This window comes from Mobula birostris, chromosome 7, assembly GCF_030028105.1.
Source record: "Mobula birostris isolate sMobBir1 chromosome 7, sMobBir1.hap1, whole genome shotgun sequence".
Taxonomy (NCBI): Eukaryota; Metazoa; Chordata; class Chondrichthyes; order Myliobatiformes; family Myliobatidae; genus Mobula; species Mobula birostris.
The window spans coordinates 138,570,962-138,591,699 of record NC_092376.1 but is presented as its reverse complement, the minus strand read 5'-3'; the positions used below and the strand labels follow the sequence as shown (position 1 = coordinate 138,591,699).

Sequence of the window (20,738 nt, the reverse complement as noted above, 5' to 3'; positions counted from 1 at the left end):
AAATCCCTTACTCACTCTTCCTTCAGTTAGTCCTGACGAAGGGTCTCGACCTGAAACGTCGACTGTACCTCTTCCTAGAGATGCTGCCTGGTCTGCTGTGTTCACCAGCAACTTTGATGTGTGTTGCTTGAATTTCCAGCATCTGCAGAATTCCTGTTGTTGACTGAGTTGCGCCAGTGTTGATTGTTAGCAAGGAGGAGATATTATTTCCAATCCGCAATGGCTATGGTCTTCCAATGAGGAAGTCAAGGATCTAGCTGGAGAGGGAAGTAAAGAGGCCCAGTTTTTAAAGTTTGTTGATTAGCACTGATGGTATGATGGTGTTGAATGCTGAGCTGTAACCAATAAACAGCAGCCTGATGTAGGTATTGCCATGGTCCAGGTGTTGCAAGGCTGAGTGGTGAGCCAGAGAGACTGCATCTGCTGTAGACCTGTTGTGGCGATAGGCAAAATGCAGTGAGTCCAGCTGCTTATTTCGGCAGGATTTGATTCTGACCTTGACCTCTCAAAGCACTTCCTCTCAGTAGATGTGAGTGCAACTGGGTGATAGTTGTTGAGGCAGCTCAACTCGCTCTTCTTAGTATGATTGTCACCCTTTTGAAACAAATGGGACCATCTGACTTACTCCACCTTACTTCAATCTTTTAAAAGGCAAAGAGAACTAAAGCAGAGAGCCGTCAGGAGTATCCATCATTCTTCTGGAGGAAATGACATTGACAACCAATTCCTTTTCTTTCTACCTGGACATAACTGCAGAAGATTCCTGCTTTTCTGCATACCCGACATCAAGCACCTCCATCTTTTCCTTTGTTCACCCTTGGCATTAGCATGCAATTTTTGTCTTAAAGGAAACCTTTGCATATCACAGGTATAAGAACCATATGGGTCTTGCTATCTTTTTGCAGCTACCGTCAGTCAGGAAGTACCCACACCATCAATTTCAAGAACAGCTGCTTCCCTTTTAATGATCAAGTTTTGAACCATCTAGCAAAACCCTAAATAAAGGTTTAGCGAAACTAAGTCCACTTTGTCTGCTTGGCAATAAAATGGACTTCATGGTTTTTGTTCTAATCACATTCCTCCTTGTAAAAATTGTGTATAATTTATATTTAATTTATGTGTTTTCTTGTGATGATGCTTTCGTGATGCTATGCACTCATGCAGCTGTTGCAAGTAAGCTCGTTTTCATTGCCCCTGTGAACCTACATGTGCATATGACAATAAACTTGATTTTGACTTTAAATTGCTATCTACACAACTACACACGCATAGGTCAAACATTTCCTTCCTCCACTTACTCTTATGGCAGCTTTCTACTTACAGGATTGGGGCACAGTATCCATTGCAGACTGGGTATTAGAGACAGGTTTCCAAGCTCGAACATTTTACTCTCTTAGAACACTGTACATCTGAGGTGGCAGAAGAGCACACTAGGCCCACTCCAAAAGGAGATGGAGAAGTTGGTTGCGATTTGTCAGTATCAGACACTAAATTTTAAAAATTTATATCTCAGGTCTGGGCACAACTGGCAAATAGTCATGGTCATAGTCATAGTCATACTTTATTAATCCCGGAGAAAATTGTTTTTCGTTACAGTTGTTCCATAAATAATAAATAGTAATAGAACCATAAATAGTAATATGTAAATTATGCCAGTAAATTATGAAATGTCCAGGACCAGCCTATCGGCTCAGGGTGTCTGACCCTCCAAGGGAGGAGTTGTAAAGTTTGATGGCCACAGGCAGGAATGACTTCCTATGACATTCTGTGTTGCATCTCGGTGGATCCAGCATTTATTCAGCATTACTAATTGCCACTGAGAATGGGGTGTTGAGCCACTTTCTTGAACTGCTGCATTTCTTCTGGTAAAATCACTCTCAAGGTGTTGTCATTTAGGGAGATACAGGATTTAAATCTACCTGATGCTATTATACTTCTTCAGAATCAGGTTTACTATCACCGGCATGTGACATGAAATTTGTTAACTTAGCAGCAGCAGTTCAATGCAATACATAATATAGCAGAGAGAAAAAATAATAGTAAATAAAACATAATAATAAATAAACAAGTAAATCAAATACATATATTGAATAGATTATTAAAAAATGTGCAAAAACAGAAATACTGTATATTAAAAAAAAGTGAGGTAGTGTCCAAGAGTTCAACATCCATTCAGGAATCGGATGGCAGAGGGGAAGAAGCTGTTCCTGAAGCGCTGAGTGTGTGCCTTCAGGCTTCTGTATCTCCTACCTGATGGTAGCGGTGAGAAAAGCTCTTTGGCTTGGGAGATGATATCAGGGTTTCCTGGGTGACTAACCGCAGTGAATCCTGTGGATGGAACACATTGCGTCCACTTTATGCCCCGGTGGAAGTAGATGCCTTGGTGGAAAGGATGAAAGTTTAGGATGGTGGATGGTGATGGAGCACTTCAATCAAGTGCTCTGTTTTGGCTCATTCAAGCTGCATTCATTCGGGCAAGTTAAGTGTATTTCATCACACTTGTGCTGTGTGACTTGTGGGCGGTGGAAAGTACTGGGGCTGTCATGTGCAACATCACTCACCTCAAGACACCCAGCAGCTGACTTGATGGTGTAGCCTCAGTATTGCTGTGTTAGGTCGAGTGGTGTTTCTGGTCAATGGTAACCTCTAGAATGTTGATATGGTGGTCCCTTGAATTTCTAGTATTAGCAGATCTGTAGCTGTGCTAGAGCTGTTTCACTGAATGTGGGACTAATTCTTCCTATGATGGCCAGGCTATAGGTAGTCTCTACGCTCTCAGTTCTGATGCAGGGCCACCACCCAATATATCAATTGTCCCCCTCTCTCCGCAGATTGGCTTGACTCGGTGAGTTCCTCCTGCAGCTTGTTTCATTAGCCAATCCACTGACTGGTTCCATAGTGTTTGCTGTCCCCACTCCTTTAAGCCATTTCTTGTTACGATTGGAGTGAATCAAAACAACTGGAAGCATTTTTTTGTGATCATAGGGATGTCAGAAGGAGGCTATGATGAATAAATCACTTGACATTTATGGCTGAATATGGTTACGCATGGCTCATTGTTTTTGGCCCTCATTTGGTGGACCCTATCATCACTGAGAGTGGGAAGTTGAACTGTATACTGCCATTCACAACTAGATATGGCAGGGCTTCAAAGCTTTGTAGAGAGGTGTTTGTTGTGAGAGCTTTTAACCTCATTGATTATATACGGTGCCTGTCTTGTGTAGCTGGATCCTGGACTTTCAGACTGCTGGCATGTGGTAAGAGTGGGCTCCCTCACCTCTGCCCCTCTGACCCTCAACACAAGTGCCCCTCAGGGTTGTGTACTAAGCCCCCTCCTTTACCTCTGTATACCCGTGATGACACTACACTGATTGTCCTAATCTCAAATCATAATGAGACAGCCTACAGAGAAGAAGTCATCATCCTGACACAGTGGTGTCAAGAAAACAACCTCTACCTTAATGTTGCAAAAACAAAGGAGCTGGTTGTGGACTACAGAAGGAATGGAGACAGCCCAGCCCCTATTGACATCAATGGATCTGGAGTTGAGAGGGTGAACAGCTTTAAGTTCCTAGGAATAAACATCACCAAGGATCTCACGTAGTCCGTGCATACCGGCTGTGTTGTGAAAAAGGCACAACAGTATCTCTTTCACCTCAGACGGTTAAAGAAGTTTGGTATGGGCACCCAAATCCGAAGAACTTTCTACAGGGGCACAATTGAGAGCATCCTGACTGGCTGCATCACTGCCTGGTATGGGAACTGTAGCTCCCTTAGTCGCAGGACTCTGCAGAGTGTGGTGCAGACAGCCCAACTTATCTGTAGATTCAAACTTCCCACTATTCAGGACATTTACAAAGAGAGGTGTGTAAAAAGGGCCCGAAGGATCACTGGGGACCCGAGTCACGCCAACCACAAACTGTTCCAGCTGCTACCAGCCGGGAAACTGTACCGCAGCATAAAAGCCAGAGCCAACAGGCTCCAGGACAGCTCCTTCCACCAGGCTATCAGACTGTTTACTTCATGCTGACCCAACTGTTGTCACGGTCTGGTCCGTTGACTCCTCATTTCAGTTAATTTTATTTTCCCCATGATCCACTGGGCTCCTTGATTAGGGCACCTGATCCTCATTCGAACCAGCAGCATAAAAACTTCAGCTTACATCTACTCGCTGCTGGTTTGTCACAGTAGCCAGTGTGGCTATGCTCGTCCCGGAGCCACCAAGAATTGTGGACTCGAATAAGTTGCTTCGGTGCCTGTGGCTGCTTAGTGAATTCAGTTGTTTTCGTGTCCAGCTGAGTTGCCGGCCGTTTTGCTGCTACTCCAAGTCAGGATGCGAATTCTATCATTTTCATGTCCGGCTGAGATTTGCTGGCCGATTGCTGCCACTCCAAGCCAAAATACAAATGGACTGTCATTGTTTGGTTTTAGTCATCTCGTTTCAAGCAGAGTAGGTCCGGCCATTTGCCGCTACTCTGAGTTGGGAATTCTGTCTCTTCGTGTCCAGCTGAGTGATTGCCGGCAGTTTGCCGCTTCGTGAGCTACTCCGTGTCAAGATTCATATTGTCTGTCGTTGGTTGGTTTAATCATCTTGTTTCCAGCTGAGTAGGTCCAGCCGTTTGCCACTACTCTGAGTTGAGAATTCTGTCTCTTCGTTTCCAGCTATTGCCGGCTGTTTGCCGCTTCATGAGCTACTCCGTGTCAAGATATGGATTGTCTGTTGTTGTTTGGTTTGGTCGCCTCGTTTCCAGCTGAGTAGGTCCAGCTGTTTGCCGCTACTCCAAGTTGGGTATTCTGTCTTTCCGTGTCCGAGTCCAAGTCCAGGCTCTGTGTCCGAGCTCCTCCTGTTTGTTGTCCCATATCCTCGTCCACGTAAACATTCTATCCTCGCTCCCCGGCTTTCCTGGCAACTATTAATAAACACACTTCTGTTAATGCTACTTACGTGTCTGTGTCCTGCACTTGCGTCCGTTCCCAAACGCCGCATTGCAACAACTGTATCTCTATGTTATGTTGTACATACTATTTATTATAAATTACTATAAATTGCACTTTGCACATTGAAACGGAGACGTGATGTAAAGATTTTTACTCCTTATGAAGGATGTAAGTTATAAAGTCAACTCAATTCAATTTTGGAGTCATGGTTCTGAATTGCAAGTTCCTAGGACTTTGACCCTGAAAGACTGTGTGCTGCTAACTTCAAAGTTCAAAGTAAATTTATTAGCTAAGTACATATATGTCACTACATACAACCCGGAGATTCACTTTCTTGCAGGCATACTCAATAAAACCAATAACCATAATAAAATCATTGAAAGACTGCACACAACATGGCGGACAAGCAGTGTGTAAAAAGACAACTCTGTAAGTACAAAAAGAAAGAAAATAATAACAATAACAATAAATAAATAAGCAATAAATATCGAGAATATGAGACAACTACTACTACTACTACTACTACTACTACATCAACTCAGGCCTAGGAGGCCGGCGTTGGCCATGATGACGGACTCTCCACTTCTCCCTCTCCTTCATCAGTGTGTTCAGTTCATCTACATTAGCTGCGCCACTGTCTTCTAGGAGCGTGTTGACCATATGAGACAAAGTATCCTTGAAAGTGAGTCCACAGTTTGTGGGGATAGTTCAGTAATGGGGCAAGTGAAGCTGAGTGAAGTTAGCCCCTCTGGTTCAAGAGTCTGATAGATAAGGGGTAATAACTGTTCTCGAACATGCCAATGTGAGTCCTGCAGCTCCTGTACCTTCTTCCTGGTGGCAGCAGTGAGAAGAGAATATGCCCTGGATACATCATCCCCAATGATATATGTGCTTTCCTGCGGCAAAGCTCCATGTGGCTGTGCTGAATAGTGGGGAGGGCTTTACTTGTGAAAGACTGGACAGTATCCACTATTGTTTTGTGAGATTTTCCAATCAAGGGCACTGGTGTTTCTATTCCAGACTGTGATGCAGCCAATCAATATACTTTCCACCACACATCTGTAGAACTTTGTCAAAGTTTAAGTCTGGTCTAGAAACACCAATGCCCTTGAATGGAAAATCCTACAATGCTAAATCTTAACAAACTTCTAAGAATGTAGAGATTCTGCCATACTTTCTTCATAATAGCACTTATGTGTTGGGCCCAGGACAGGTGCCCTGAAATGAGGAATTTAAAGTTGCTGACCCTCCCCACCTCTGATCCACCGATGAGAACTGGCTCACAAACCTCCTGTTTCCTCTTCCTGAAGTCAATATCAGCTCCTTTGTCTTGCAAACACTGAGTAAGAGGCTCTGCTCTCTACTCCCTCTGCAGCAATCCTAACCTTACCATCAAACCCGCAGATAAGGGAGGTGCTGTAGTAGTCTGGCATATTGACCTCTACCTTGCTGAGTTCCAGTGACAACTCCCAGACACCTCCGCTTACTTACCCCTCGAACAGGACCCCACTAAGGAGCACCAGGCCATTGTCTCCCACACCATCACCAACCATATTGACTCTGGGGATCTCCCATCCACTGCCACCAACCTCATAGTTTCCACACCCTACACCTCCCGTTGCTACCTCTTACCCAAGATCCACTGACCAGCTTATTCAGGTAGACCCATTGTTTCAGCTTGTTCCTGCCCCACTGAACTCATATCTGCATATGTCGACGCTGTTCAGTCCCTTCCTGCGTACATCCATGACACGTCACACACTCTGGATCTTTTCAATGATTTCAGGTTCCCTGGCCTCCGTCATCTTATTTTCACTATGGATGTCCAGTCCCTATACACCTCCATTCCCCCACCAGGAAGCCCTCAAAGTTCTCTGTTTTTTTCTGGACACCAGACCCAACGAGTTCCCCTCACCACCACTCTCTTCCGACTAGTGGAACTTTTCTTCACTCTAAATAATTTCTCCTTTGGCTCCACCCATTTCCTTCAAACAAAAGGTGTAGCCATAGCACTCGCGTAGGTCCCAGCTATGCCTGCCTGTTTGTCGGCTACACGGAACAATCTATGTTCCAAGACTACAGTGGTGGTCGTTCCCCACTTTTCCTTTGCTACATCGACAACTGCATTGGTGCTGCTTCCTGCATCCATGCGGAACTTGTCGATTTCATCCACTTTACCTCCAACTTCCACCCTGCCCTCAAATTTACCTGGTCCGTTTCTGACACCTCCCTCCCCTTTCTCGAGCTCTCTGTCTCTGCTGTGGAGACAGCTTATCTACTGATGTCTATTAGAAACCTGCAGACTCTCTCAGCTACCTGGACTATACCTCCTCGAACCCTGTTACTTGTAAGAACGCCATCGCCTTCTCTCACTTCCTCTCAGGATGAGGCTTTTCATTCCAGACCGAAGGAGATGTCCTCCTCCTTCAAAGAAAGGGTCTTCCTGTCCTCCATCAACACTGCCCTCATCACATTTTCCATTTCATGTACATCTACCCTCACCCCATCCTCCCACCACACCCTCCAGGGATGGGGTTCCTCTTGTCCACACCTACCACCCCGCCAGCCTCCACATCCAGCACATAATTCTCTGCAACTTCCGCCATCTCCAATGGGATCCCACCACCAAGCACATCTTTCCCTCCCCCTCCCCCACTTTCTGCTATCAGCAGGGATCGCTCCCTACACAACTCCCTTGTCCACTGATTCCCCACCCCCCCAACTGATCTTTCTCCCAGCACTTATCCTTGCAAGTGGAACAAGTGGTACAAGTGGCCCTACACCTCCTCCCTCACTACCATTCACGGCCCCAATCAGTCCTTCCAGGTGAGGCAACACTTCACCTGTGAGCCTATTGGGGCGATATACTGCTTCGCTGACCACCTACATTCCGTCCGCCAAAAAAAGTGGGATCTCCCAGTGGCCACCTACTTTAATTCCACTTCCCATTCCCTTTCCAATATGTATATCCATGGCCTTCTCCACTGTTATGATGAGGCCACACTTAGGTTGGAGGAAAAACACCTTATATTCCATCTGAGTAGCCTCCAACCTGATGGCATGAACATCGATTTCTTGAACTTCTGGTAATAGCCTCCTCACCTTCACCATTCCCATCTCCTTTTCCATCTCTCACCTGACCATCTCATCTTCTTGCCTGATTATCACTTCCCTCTGGTGCTCCTCCCTTTTTTCTTCCATGGCCTTCTGTTTCTACTATCAGACTCCCCCTCTCCAGTCCTGTATCTCTTTCACCAATCAGCTTACCAGCTCTTTACTTCACCCCTCCCTTTCCCAGTTTCACTTGTCACCTTGTGTTTCTCCTTCACCTCCCCCACCTGTTACCTCTACTCCTCATCTGTTTTTCTCCAGTCTTGCTAAAGGGTCTCAGCCCAAAACGTCGACTATACTCTTTTATCCATAGATGCTGTCTAGCCTGCTGAGTTCCTCCAGCATTTTGTATGTGTTGCTATGTTTGTCATTCCTGATTTATAAGACATCTTCATTTTTTTATCAAGTTTAGAAAATTGTAATGTGTGTGTGTGTGGCAGCATTTTTCCAAGGAGGGCAAGATCGGTAATCTAAAGTACTCCTTTAGACTACTCACACAAATACAGAAGTCCAGGACTTCCTGAGAGGGGGAGGACCTCATTCCTACTGTACTGCAGATCTGAATTCCTCATGAAGCCTAGATCTGACATCTTGCACATTTCTAGCACTTACACTGTGAAATGCACCCAATTCATTTAATAGAAAGAAACATCTTCAAAAGAAAGAGATTCATTTTTTAATCTTTTCCATCAGCAACTTTGCTTATCTCCCTGTGGCCAGCTGTTTTAATTCTACTTCCCACTCCCACTCCACCCTATTTGCTCGCAGCCTCCTCTTCTGTCATGTCAAGGCTAAATGCGAATTAGAAGGTTGCCATCTAATATTTCAACTGAGCGGTCTCCAACCTGATGCTGTGTGTGTCAAATTCTTAATATTCTGTAACCATACAATACCTCTCTCTCTCTCTTTCATCTCTCCTCTTAATCCAACTGGCCCCATCACCCTGGCTCCCTCCCCCACTTTCACCACCTGCCCATCACCCACATGCTCCTCCCACTGTCACCTATCTCACCTCCTTGCCTTTATCCATATTCCACATCCTTTCTTATCAAATTTCTTCATCTTCAGCCTTTTGTCACTTGCTAGCTTCAGACTTCATTTCTACTCCCCCCCCCATCTGCCTATCAACCCCCTCACAAGGATTCACCAATGGCTTGACAGTGTTTGTTCCACCCCTTCCCTCCACCTTTTTGTACTAGCTGTCTGCCCTCTTCCTTTCCAGGTGAAGGGTTTCAATCCGAAGTGTTAAATGTCCATTTCCCTCCATAGATGCAGCCTAACCCACTAAGTTCGTCCAGTACCTTTTTATGTTGCTCCACATTTCCAGCATCTCCATTCTCCTGTGTCGTCATTTATTATTTCATTAGGTGAATTTAAATGCAGTCTTGGAGAACTCCGAACTCAGTAAAAACAAAGATGGCAGCATATAACACTTGTGTCACCCACACACTGCCGTACAGCAGGAAGACCTAAGGAGGAAAGAAGGCTCAACACCTTCCATTTAAGGTACCTTTGTTGCATCTTTTGCATCGCCTGGAGAGTCAGAGTACCCATTGCTGAGGCTCATCACCCTTCCGAGGCACCGCTCCTTAAAGATGTCTTGGGTACTACGGAGGTGATGTACCCGATGCTGAGGTACATTACCTTTCTGAGGCACTGCTCCTTGAAGATATCTTGTGTACTACTCAAGAAAGAGCTGACTAATTTTACAACTTCCTGTAGCTTCTATCGGTTCTGTGGAGACCATCCCACCACCCCCCCCCCCCCATACCAGACTGTGATGCAGCTCGTCAGAATGCTCTCCATGGTACATCTATAGAAGCTTTTGAGTGTTTTAGTTGACAAACCAATCTCTTCAAACTCCTAATGGAATATAGCCACTGTCTTACCTTCTTTATAGTTGCATTGATATGTTGGGACCAGATTGAATCCTCAGAGATCTTGACAACAGGAACCTGAAATTGCTCACTCTCTCCATTTCTGATCCCTCTAAGAGGATTGGTTCATGTTCCCTCATATTACCCTCCTGAAGTCCACAATCAGCTCTTTCATCTTACTGACACTGAGTGCAAGGTTGTTGCTATGACACGACTCAACTAGCTGGTATATCTTGCTCCTGTATGCCCCCTCATCTCCATCTGAGATTCTATCAACAATAGTTTATCATCAGCAAATTTGTAAATGGTATTTGAGCTAATCCTATCCACACAGTCATGGTTAAGCACACACCCCTGAGGTGAGCCAGTGTTGATTGTCAGCGAGGAGGAGGTAGTATCACCAATCTGCGCAGATTGTGGCCTTCTGGTTAGAAAGTTGAGGATCCAATTACAGAGGCCCAGGTTATATAACTCAGGATTGTGGGAATGATGGTGCTAAATGCTGAGCTATAGTCAACAAACAGCATCCTGCTATAGGTATTTTTTATTGTCCAGATGATCTAAGGCCATGTGACGAGCCATTAGGATTGCATCTGCCTTAGACCTATTGTGGTGATGAGCATAGGCCGTTGAAAAGGCTTCAGTTTGGGCCGCCAGACGTTTACCCACAGGACCCCAAACAGAAAGAGGATGAGCTGAAATTTTTAAAAAAAGACCTATTGTGGTGATAGGCAAATTGCTATGGGTCCAGGTCCTTGCTGGTCAGAGCATCAAAGTTTATGGTGAGAAGGCAGGAGTGTGGAGTTGGGAAGGATAATGGTGGAATGACAGAGCAGACTCGATGGGCCAAGTGACCTAATGCTGCTCCTGTGTCTTATGGTCTAAAACCTGGATCTCTGTACCTCCCTCTGCAACTGGATCTTGACTTCCTCATCAGGAGACCGCAGTCTGTGTGGATTGAAATAATATCTCCTCCTCATTGATAACACTGACACAGCTTAAGGATGCGTGCTTAACCCATTGCTCTACTGTCTCTACACCCACGACTGTGCGGTTTGGCACAACTCAAATGCCATCTATAAATTTGCCAATGACATAACTATTGTTGGCAGAATTTCAGATGGTGATGAGAAGGAGCGAGATCATCTGGTTGAGTGGTGTCACAACAACAACCTTGAACTCACATCATTAAGTCCAAGGAATTGATTGTGGACTTTAGGAAGTGGAAATCGGAGGAACATGCAGTGGAAAGGGTGAGCAGTTTCAAGTTCCTGGGTGTCAGCATCTCTGAAGATCCATCCTAGGCCCAACATACTGATACTATTACAAAGAAGGCATTACAGTGGCTATATTTCATGAGGAATTTGAAGAGACTTGATATATCATCAAAGACTTCTGTAATTTTCTGCAGATGTTCTATAGAGAACATTCTAACTCGTATCACCATCTGCTCTGGAAGGGCCACTGCACAGAATCAGAAAAAGCAACAGAAATTTGTAAACTCAGCAGCTTCATCATGTGAACCAGCCTCCCTAGTATGAAGGGAGTCTTAAAAAAACATGATATCCCAAAAGGGTTCCATCCGTCGTTAAGTTCAGCGATCACCCAGAACGTGCCCTCTTCTCATTGCTACCATCAAGGAGGAGGTACAGAAGCCTGAAGACACACACTCAACATTTCAAGAACAGCTTCTTCCCCTCTGCCATCAGATTTCTGAATGAACAGTGAACCCATGAACACTATCTCACTATTTTTTGCTCTCTTTTTGGACCATTTAGTTAGTTAATTTATTTATACGGTATAGCTGATAGCAGCTGCTACTATCCAGGAAACGGTACCGCAGCATAAAAGCCAGGACCAACAGGCTCCAGGACGGCTTCTTCCACCAGGCCATCAGACTAATTAACTCACGCTGATTTGTGTGTATTCTATGTTACATTGACTGTTCTATTTGTTATAAATTATTATAAATTACTATGATTGCACATTACACATTTTGATGGAGACGTAACGTAAGGATTTTTACTCCTCATGTATGTGAAGGATGTAAGAAATAAAGTCAATTCAATTCAATATGCACGTACTATAATATTTTTATTATGTATTGCAAAGTACTGTTGCTGTAATGATTACATATGCCATTGATGTTAAACCTGATTCTGAATTTGATTCTAGCATCTATCATGCTTAAAACAGAGCTCATCTAAAACTCTGTTATCAGTAAGACAAGGGAGATGGTGATGAACTTTAGGAAGACTAAAGGCTGATTTATACTTGTGTGTACTAGCTTGCGCCGTAGCCTACGCAAGTGGGCTGTGCTGTTGTGAGCATTTATACTTGTGTGTTGGTGTGTCTGCATGGCTCTGCAGTTCACTGCCAAAACGCTAGTTGGCGGTGGGGTTTCTGTGCCACTGTGTTGAGTTTCTTCATGTTGAAACTCAACATGAAGAAACTCAAACTTCAAACAATGGCGACTGAAACTGAAGGAGGGTGAATTTTCTGTACGTACAGTGTAATGTCACTTAACAGAATTGGGAACTTTGAGCCAGAATCGATTTGTCGAAAAAAATTGGCACATATACGCATGCGCACACACCTGCCCATGCAAGGCTTCATGGTCGTGGTAGTCTTTCTCGGGGTAAACAAGTTTAAAGCGAGTGTCTTTTTCCGTAAAAGCGAAAATCCTCTTTCAGTTAACAAAAACAGGTATTAATGTAGGTCTTTCGTAAAAGCGAAATGTGTCCTCCATAATTTCGGAGGTCTGTAAAGCTTTATGGAAAGCATTGCAGCCAGAGTTCCTTCCCTGCCCTTCAGTCGCCCAATGGGAAGCTATTGCAGCGTAGGAGGAAATGCGATGCTACCAAGCAGACCAATCACAGTTGTTTCGGTCTGCGTTGCCGCGATGCGTAGTTACATTTTGTGAGAGGTGCACGTTAGGCTACAGCGTAGGGTTTGTGTAGAGTACAGCATAGGGTTCACGGCTACGCCGTACCTACGGCGTCAATTTGACACACAAGTATAAATCAGCCTTAAGCCGGCACAATGCTCCCTGTTACTATTGATGGTGAGTTTGTGGATGTGGTGACAACCTACAAGTACCTGAGGGTGCCCCTGGATAACAGACTTGAGTAGAGCATCAACACTGAGTTTATGTACAAGAAGGGCTGAGGAGAATGCAGGCCTCTCCTTCACATGTTCTACCAGTCTGTAGTCACCAGTACAATCTTCTATGTGGTGGTGTGCTGGGTCAATGTTGTCAACATGGTTGATGCCAATAGGCTCAATAAACTGAATAGAAATGGTAGCTCTGTTATAGGAGTCAAACTGGACACACTGGATGCTGTGGTAGAGCAAAGGACCCTACGAAAAATCCTTGAAATTCTGGACAATGTTTCTCACCCTCTGCATGCCACCTTGGCTTAACAGAGAAGCACTTTTAGTAATAGACAACTGCACTGCTCCAAAGAGCACTATATGAAGTCATTCTTACCCCTGGCCTTTAGGCTTTATAATGAGTCATCCTGTAGTCGGGGAAGAGATGAAACCCTCCTGTTAGACTGTTTGAAGTAATTTATTTTTTAATTCTGTATACTTCTCTTCTAATAGTTATATATCTGTGCACTTTTAATGCTACTGTGACACTGTAATTTCCTTTGGGATCAATAAAGTATACAGCTATCTACCTGAATCCAAGTCCACACTAGTTCTCACACAATTATGTATTCACTTGATCTACATTGGTTCCAGACAACATTTGCCTTGTATTTAAAATTTTCAGCCTGCTTTGAAATCATCTAGCAATTTCACCTCTTTCTAACACTATAATTATTTTACCCCTGCTAATTTTGTTTTCCACGAACTCCAGCATACTATTTCATCTGCTAGTCTCTTCAGTCTATCATTGGTATCATTTCCCTAAACCTCTCCTCTGTGGCCCTCTTCTTTTAAAATTCTCCTTAACTGCTCCTCTTTGATTAATTTTATAACCACTCTCCTAATATTGCAGAGATATTTAAATCATCCCTAGTGACAGGTGAGGTACCAGAGAATTAGGGAATAGATAATGTTGTTCTTCTGATTAAGAAAAGCTCTAAAAATAAACCAGGAAATTTATAGGCTGGAAATCTGACATTAGTAGTGGGAAAGCTATTGGGCATTATTCAAAAGGACTGGATATATGAGTATTTGGATAGACAGGGACTATTTAGGGATAGTCAGCATGGCTTTGTACATGGTAGGTCATGTCTAACCAAGCTTAAAGAGCTTTTCAAGGAAGTTACCAGAAAAGTTGATGAAGGCAAGGCAATGGTTGTTGTTTAGCAAGCTGTTTGACAAGATCCTGCATGGGAGTTTGGTCAGGAAGGTTCAGTTGCTTGGCATTCAAGATTAGGTAATAAATTGGATTAGACATTGGCTTTGTGGGAGAAGCCAGAGAGTGGTAGTAGGTGATAGCCTGTCTGACTGGAGGCCTGTGACTAGTGGAGTGCTGCAGGGATTGGTACTATGTCCGTGGTTGTTTGTCATCTATATCAACAATCAGAATGTTAATGTGGTTATCTGGATCAGCAAATTTGCAGATGACACCAAGGTTGGAGGTGTAGTGGACAGGAAGAAAGACTATCAGAACTTGCAGCTGTATCTGGACCAGCTAGAAAAATGAGCTGAAAAATGGCAGGTAGGGGAAATGCAAGCAGGCTTTATACACTGACACTGGGTGGGACTACAACTAGAGGTCGTGGGTTAAGGGTGAAAGGTGAAATGTGTAAGGGGAACATGAAGGAAAACTTCTTCATTCAGAGGGCCATGAGAGAGTGGAATGAGCTGCCAGTACAAGTGGTGCGTGCAGGCTCGATTTCAATGTTTAAAAGAAGCTTGGATAGGTACGTGGATGGGAGTGCTGTGGTCTGGGTGTAGGTCAATGCAGTTTAATTGGTTTGGCATGGACTAGATGGGCTGAAGGGCCTATTTCTGTGCTGTACTTTTCTATGACTCTTTGATGCCATTGTCCCTTTTTGTCTGATTGTGTAATATGTGGAGGTTTTGCAATTTGTCATTGGTTACGGGAATTTGTGCTCATGCTCATGTTCACACCTTACATTTCGTTCTGTTAATTGTCTCTTTCAAATTCCTCATCTTCATCATTAGTAAACACTTCTAATGGTTTGAATTATTTCCTGGCTGCTTCTGAAGGTTTTAAAATTATTGTTTTCTTCTTTTGAGACTCCCTTTTGATTGTTCCTATCCCTTTAAATTTTGCTTACATTGTGTTATATCTGGACCTATTGCTAAATGAATAAGATATCAACAAATCTGGGTTTCACTGCTAGTCAGCTGTTAAAATTTACTTTCATGCCAACTTAAGTTACACTTGGGCTTTCACTTATACTGTGTGTATAAAATTTAATACATGAATTGTACTCTACTGTTCCCATTTGCCTTCTCCCAAGTTTCAACTTCAGTTATGGTCATTTAAAATGATATTGTTGTATGTGTTCTTTTCACAGTTATCCTGCTGTTTGTGAGTTCCTGCAAAACAATAATTTATTATCAGTTATTCGAGCTCATGAAGCACAAGATGCAGGGTAAGTTTATAAACAATCCCATATACCCTGTATATCAAAAAATTAGAATGTTCTTTTGATAGTTTTAAAACCAATTTACTTGGTCTTTTAGACAATGGGTATTTAACTTTTGCAAACACCTGGGATTAGCCCAGGATTGTGATACAACTCCAGTTTCGCAAGAAAACTTCTGGCATAAGATCCGCCCTTTCCCCAATGGCCAAAATTCCTTTTACTGATATAAGGTGTTACATTCCAACATTGCTGCCATCCGATCCTCCTTCCTCTTCCCATCTTAGCTGATGTTTATAGCTATTTAGATCAAAAATGTTTCAGCACAATGAAATAGAATTATAAGAAATGTTGCCTATTCTGATATAGGCTTAAAGAAACAGTAGGATTTGTCACTAAAAAGAAGCCTTGCTTCAAAATGCAGACACTGCAAAAGTTGCTGATTTTAAAAGTGAGCATTAAGCAATATATTAACTATTAATTTATCCTGTATTTTGTATATCTTTGAATAAATGCCAATAGAGACTAGATACGCTGGGGCTGTTCTCCTTAGAGTAAGGAGTCTGAGGGATGACCTAATCGAGGTATATAAGAGCTTGAGGGGAATAGTTATGGTGAATGATCACAGTGTTTTTCCCCAGGGTAGGGAGGTTTAAAAATAGAGGGTATATGTTTAAAGTGAGAAGGGAAGGTTTTGAAGGACAAGTTTTTCACACTTTGAGTAATTGAAACAGGCTGCAAAGGAAGCGATAGAGATGGGTACAATTACTATGCTTAGAAGACATTGACAGGTACAATGATAGGAAAGGTTAAAGAAATATAGGCTAAATGCAGGCAAATGTGATTTGTTAGGTCAGCAAGTTGGTTAGCATGGATGTGTTGTGCAAAGACCCTGTTTCAGTGCTGTATAACTACAACTCTATGCTCCAGTTATCACATTACTCTGCTGTGTTAAACATGAATAAGTTGAATTTGTATCCATATTTGAGCAAGAGTGTTGCATATTACTTTGAAACAAAATGAAGTGATGTTGAAAGTCCTTTGAAGCTAATTTTGCTTTATATTTACACAGAATTCAAAATCTAGACTCATGAGGCTTTATTTTAATAAATTTAATTTAAAAGTAAAAAGCTTTTGTGGCCATTTGTGGTTGGGATATGATGCCAGATCTGTCAGGATTACCACATTCAGTGCAGATGGGCTAATATCACTTCTGTCGCACTTACCTGTGAAATTAGGTTAAGTGACTCAGTTTAATACCTGTTATTGGGCACACCCAGAACAGAAGTATTTTCATAGCAACCTTGCTTTTGAAGGAACTTCCAGGAAAGGTCTGGCCCAGAACTGGGAATCCAATGCAGCCACTTCCAACACATGACCTTCCTGATTACCCTTTACCACCAACTAATCTTAGACTGTGTTCTCATGACCCACACTCAGATCTTTGGCCAATTATTCACCCCTGCCATATTCCAGTCTTTATTCACCATGTAACACCACTTATTTCCCAATCTACCAGCTTAACTTGTTCCTGGCCTAGATACACCTTCTAACTACCAGCCCTCTCTCAACCCCCACCTGAAATCTCAAAACCTCAGTCCTAGACCTGCACAAAGAAAATCAGCAACAACCTCTCCCCATCTCCATTGGCCCAACAATGCTGTAAAGGCTGCTTTAAAAACTGATGAGGCCACAAAAGTTAACACATTGAGCACACCTACATGAAATACTGTCATAGGAAAGAAGCATCCATCACCAAAGGTCCTCACCACCCATGCTCTTTTCTTGCTGCTGTCATCAGGTAGAAGGTACAAGTGCCACAGGACTCACACCACCAGCTTCGAGTACAGTTACTACCCCTCAACCATCAGGGGATAACTACACTCATCTATTGAGATGTTCCCCATTTATGATTTGATTATGAAAATAAATTCAGGTGTAGCTGGTAAAATTAAGATTGAATGGGAAAGAGAACTCCAACTTCATTTACCTATAGAAAAATGGGAAAAATTCTTCAACTAGTTAACATCTCCTCTTTATGTGCTAAACACACATTGATACAGTTTAAGGTGGTGCATAGGGCACATATGTCTAAAGACAAATTAGCTCATTTCTATTCACATATGAGCCCAATTTGTGACAGATGCCATTCTGAAGTTGCTTCCTTGACTCGTATGTTTTGGTGTTGCCCTTTCTTGCATAAATATTGGAAAGATATCTTTGATACTATTTCTACTGTTTTGCGTATTAATTTACAACCGCACCCTGTTACTGCACTTTTTGGGTTACCAATCATGGAAGATAATTACTTATCTCCTTCAGCCCGTCGCATGATTGCTTTTTTAACATTAATGGCTAGAAAATTTATCTTATTGAACTAGAAAGAGGTCACTCTCCCTACTACATTTCAATGGTTTTCTCAAAGTATATCTTGTTTAAAGTTAGAAGTGGCACCTCCGACCCTTCGGTTAAATTTGAAGAAACTTGGAGACCATTTATTCAACATTTCCGTATGATGTAGTTTGACCTTTCCGAATCCTTTTTTTAACTTAAAATACAAGGATAGAGGAGTGGAGTTAACGACATTAATGATTCTATCCAATATAATATGTTAGCCTGTCTTTTTTTTCTATAGTTTTGTTTTTTAGTTTTATTTAGTTTAGGTTAATATCACTTACTTGAATTAATATGTCTTTTTTTTCTTTTCTAATTTGGGTTTTGTTTAGATTTTTTTTCTTGTTTATTCCTCTACCATACTTAATTATATTTAGAGTTTGGGAAATTTAATACATCTGTATTATTACCAATGTCATATTTGCAATGTCAATTATTAATAATGTAATCATAGAAACGTAGAAAATAGGTGCAGGAGTAGGCCATTCGGCCCTTCGAGCCTGCACCGCCATTTATTATGATCATGGCTGATCATCCAACTCAGAACCCCGCCCCAGCCTTCCCTTCATACCCCCTGACCCCCGTAGCCACAAGGGCCATATCTAACTCCCTCTTAAATATAGCCAATGAACTGGCCTCAACTGTTTCCTGTGGCAGAGAATTCCACAGATTCACCACTCTCTGTGTGAAGAAGTTTTTCCTAATCTCGGTCCTAAAAGGCTTCCCCTCTATCCTCAAACTATGGCCCCTCGTTCTGGACTTCCCCAACATCGGGAACAATCTTCCTGCATCTAGCCTGTCCAATCCCTTTAGGATCTTATACGTTTCAATCAGATCCCCCCTCAATCTTCTAAATTCCAACGAGTACAAGCCCAGTTCATCCAGTCTTTCTTCATATGAAAGTCCTGCCATCCCAGGAATCAATCTGGTGAACCTTCTTTGTACTCCCTCTATGGCAAGGATGTCTTTCCTCAGATTAGGGGACCAAAACTGCACACAATACTCCAGGTGTGGTCTCACCAAGGCCTTGTACAACTGCAGTAGTACCTCCCTGCTCCTGTACTCGAATCCTCTTGCTATAAATGCCAGCATACCATTCGCCTTTTTCACCGCCTGCTGTACCTGCATGCCCACTTTCAATGACTGGTGTATAATGACACCCAGGTCTCGTTGCACCTCCCCTTTTCCTAATCAGCCACCATTCAGATAATAATCTGTTTTCCTATTTTTGCCACCAAGGTGGATAACTTCACATTTATCCACATTAAATTGCATCTGCCATGAATTTGCCCACTCACCCAACCTATCCAAGTCACCCTGCATCCTCTTAGCATCCTCCTCACAGCTAACACTGCCACCCAGCTTCGTGTCATCCGCAAACTTGGAGATGCTGCATTTAATTCCCTCATCCAAGTCATTAATATATATTGTAAACAACTGGGGTCCCAGCACTGAGCCTTGCGGTACCCCACTAGTCACCGCCTGCCATTCTGAAAAGGTCCCATTTATTCCCACTCTTTGCTTCCTGTCTGCTAACTAATTCTCCACCCACACCAATACCTTACCCCCAATACCGTGTGCTTTAAGTTTGCACACTAATCTCCTGTGTGGGACCTTGTCAAAAGCCTTTTGAAAATCCAAATATACCACATCCACTGGTTCTCCCCTATCCACTCTACTAGTTACATCCTCAATCTCTGTTCATTAATATTGTTACTATGTTTATAATTTTGAAAATTAATAAAAAGATTGGAAAAGAAAGAAAGAGATGTTCCCACAACCAATGATCTCACTTTAAGGACTCTCCATTTTGTTATTCACGCTGTCGTTATTTATTACTATTTATTTATATTTTGCATATGCTCTTGCTCTTTCATTGATCCTTTTTATGGTTACTGTTCTATAGATTTGCTGAGTATGCCTACAGTAAATAGAATCTCAGGGTTGTATGTGGTGATGTGTATACTCTGATAATAAATTTTATTTTGAACTTTGATTAAATCTCTGCTCAGAGGCCAGGCAGAGCACAATGCTTCCCTGAGTATAAGAGGAACGTTTCAGCTTCTGCTAGCCCAGACTTAATTCTGCGCCAACCTTATTTTGCAAAGATCTTGTCAAAGTCTGTTCCCCATTTCTTCTGTATAAGTAGTGGTCAGTACTGAGTCACAGGAGCTGCTGATTTTGCAGTGTTGGACACAGGATCATTGGTGAACCATACAGTGACCCTTTTGCATACTTATAATGGCACAGATCAATTCAAAAGCAGGTCTGATTCAAAATAATTATATAATTTAAAGCTGACATTTGACTACTATTCATCTTGTCACCTTTACTATATTTCAATATTACTTTTGATAGTTTTTCTTCATTTAAGGCATATTTATCATTGGATATATAGCAAGTACGAGAATGAAAAAAAGATTAAATGCAAGTGATAATATCTAGTATTCATGAATTTATTTTTCAGTTATCGCATGTACAGGAAGAGCCAAACTACGGGTTTCCCATCGCTTATCACAATCTTTTCTGCACCTAACTACCTTGATGTTTACAATAACAAAGGTATGGAGTTCGGCTGTACACTAAACTATTACAAGAAAGAGAGGTTGGAAACAAATGTAAACATTTACCAATTTATGCAAGTGCACTTTTTTTCTTCAGGAACAATTATCATTTATCAATTATGAGGAACAATTATTTCCAAACTCTTTGATCACTCTCCAGTCCAGTTGGTGGTGGTAATGCACCTTTAAATTGGACTATCAACCGCCATTAAAAGTCAGAAGAAGAACAACAATTATCATTATTTCAGCATCAATACCAATTTTATTTCCTTACTTTAAAC

The 20,738-nt window shown here is 42.4% G+C and overlaps 1 protein-coding gene across 3 annotated transcripts in view; it reads left to right on the top strand.

Annotated features, from left to right (window-relative positions):
• Positions 1–20,738, top strand: part of LOC140200830 (protein phosphatase 3 catalytic subunit alpha-like) — a 422,916-nt gene that overhangs the window by 363,365 nt on the left and 38,813 nt on the right. For all 3 annotated transcript variants that reach the window (XM_072264453.1, XM_072264455.1, XM_072264454.1), the window contains 2 exons: positions 15,431–15,508; positions 20,361–20,455. In XM_072264453.1, the coding sequence (XP_072120554.1) occupies positions 15,431–15,508; positions 20,361–20,455 (173 nt within the window). The remainder of the gene's footprint in view (positions 1–15,430; positions 15,509–20,360; positions 20,456–20,738) is intronic.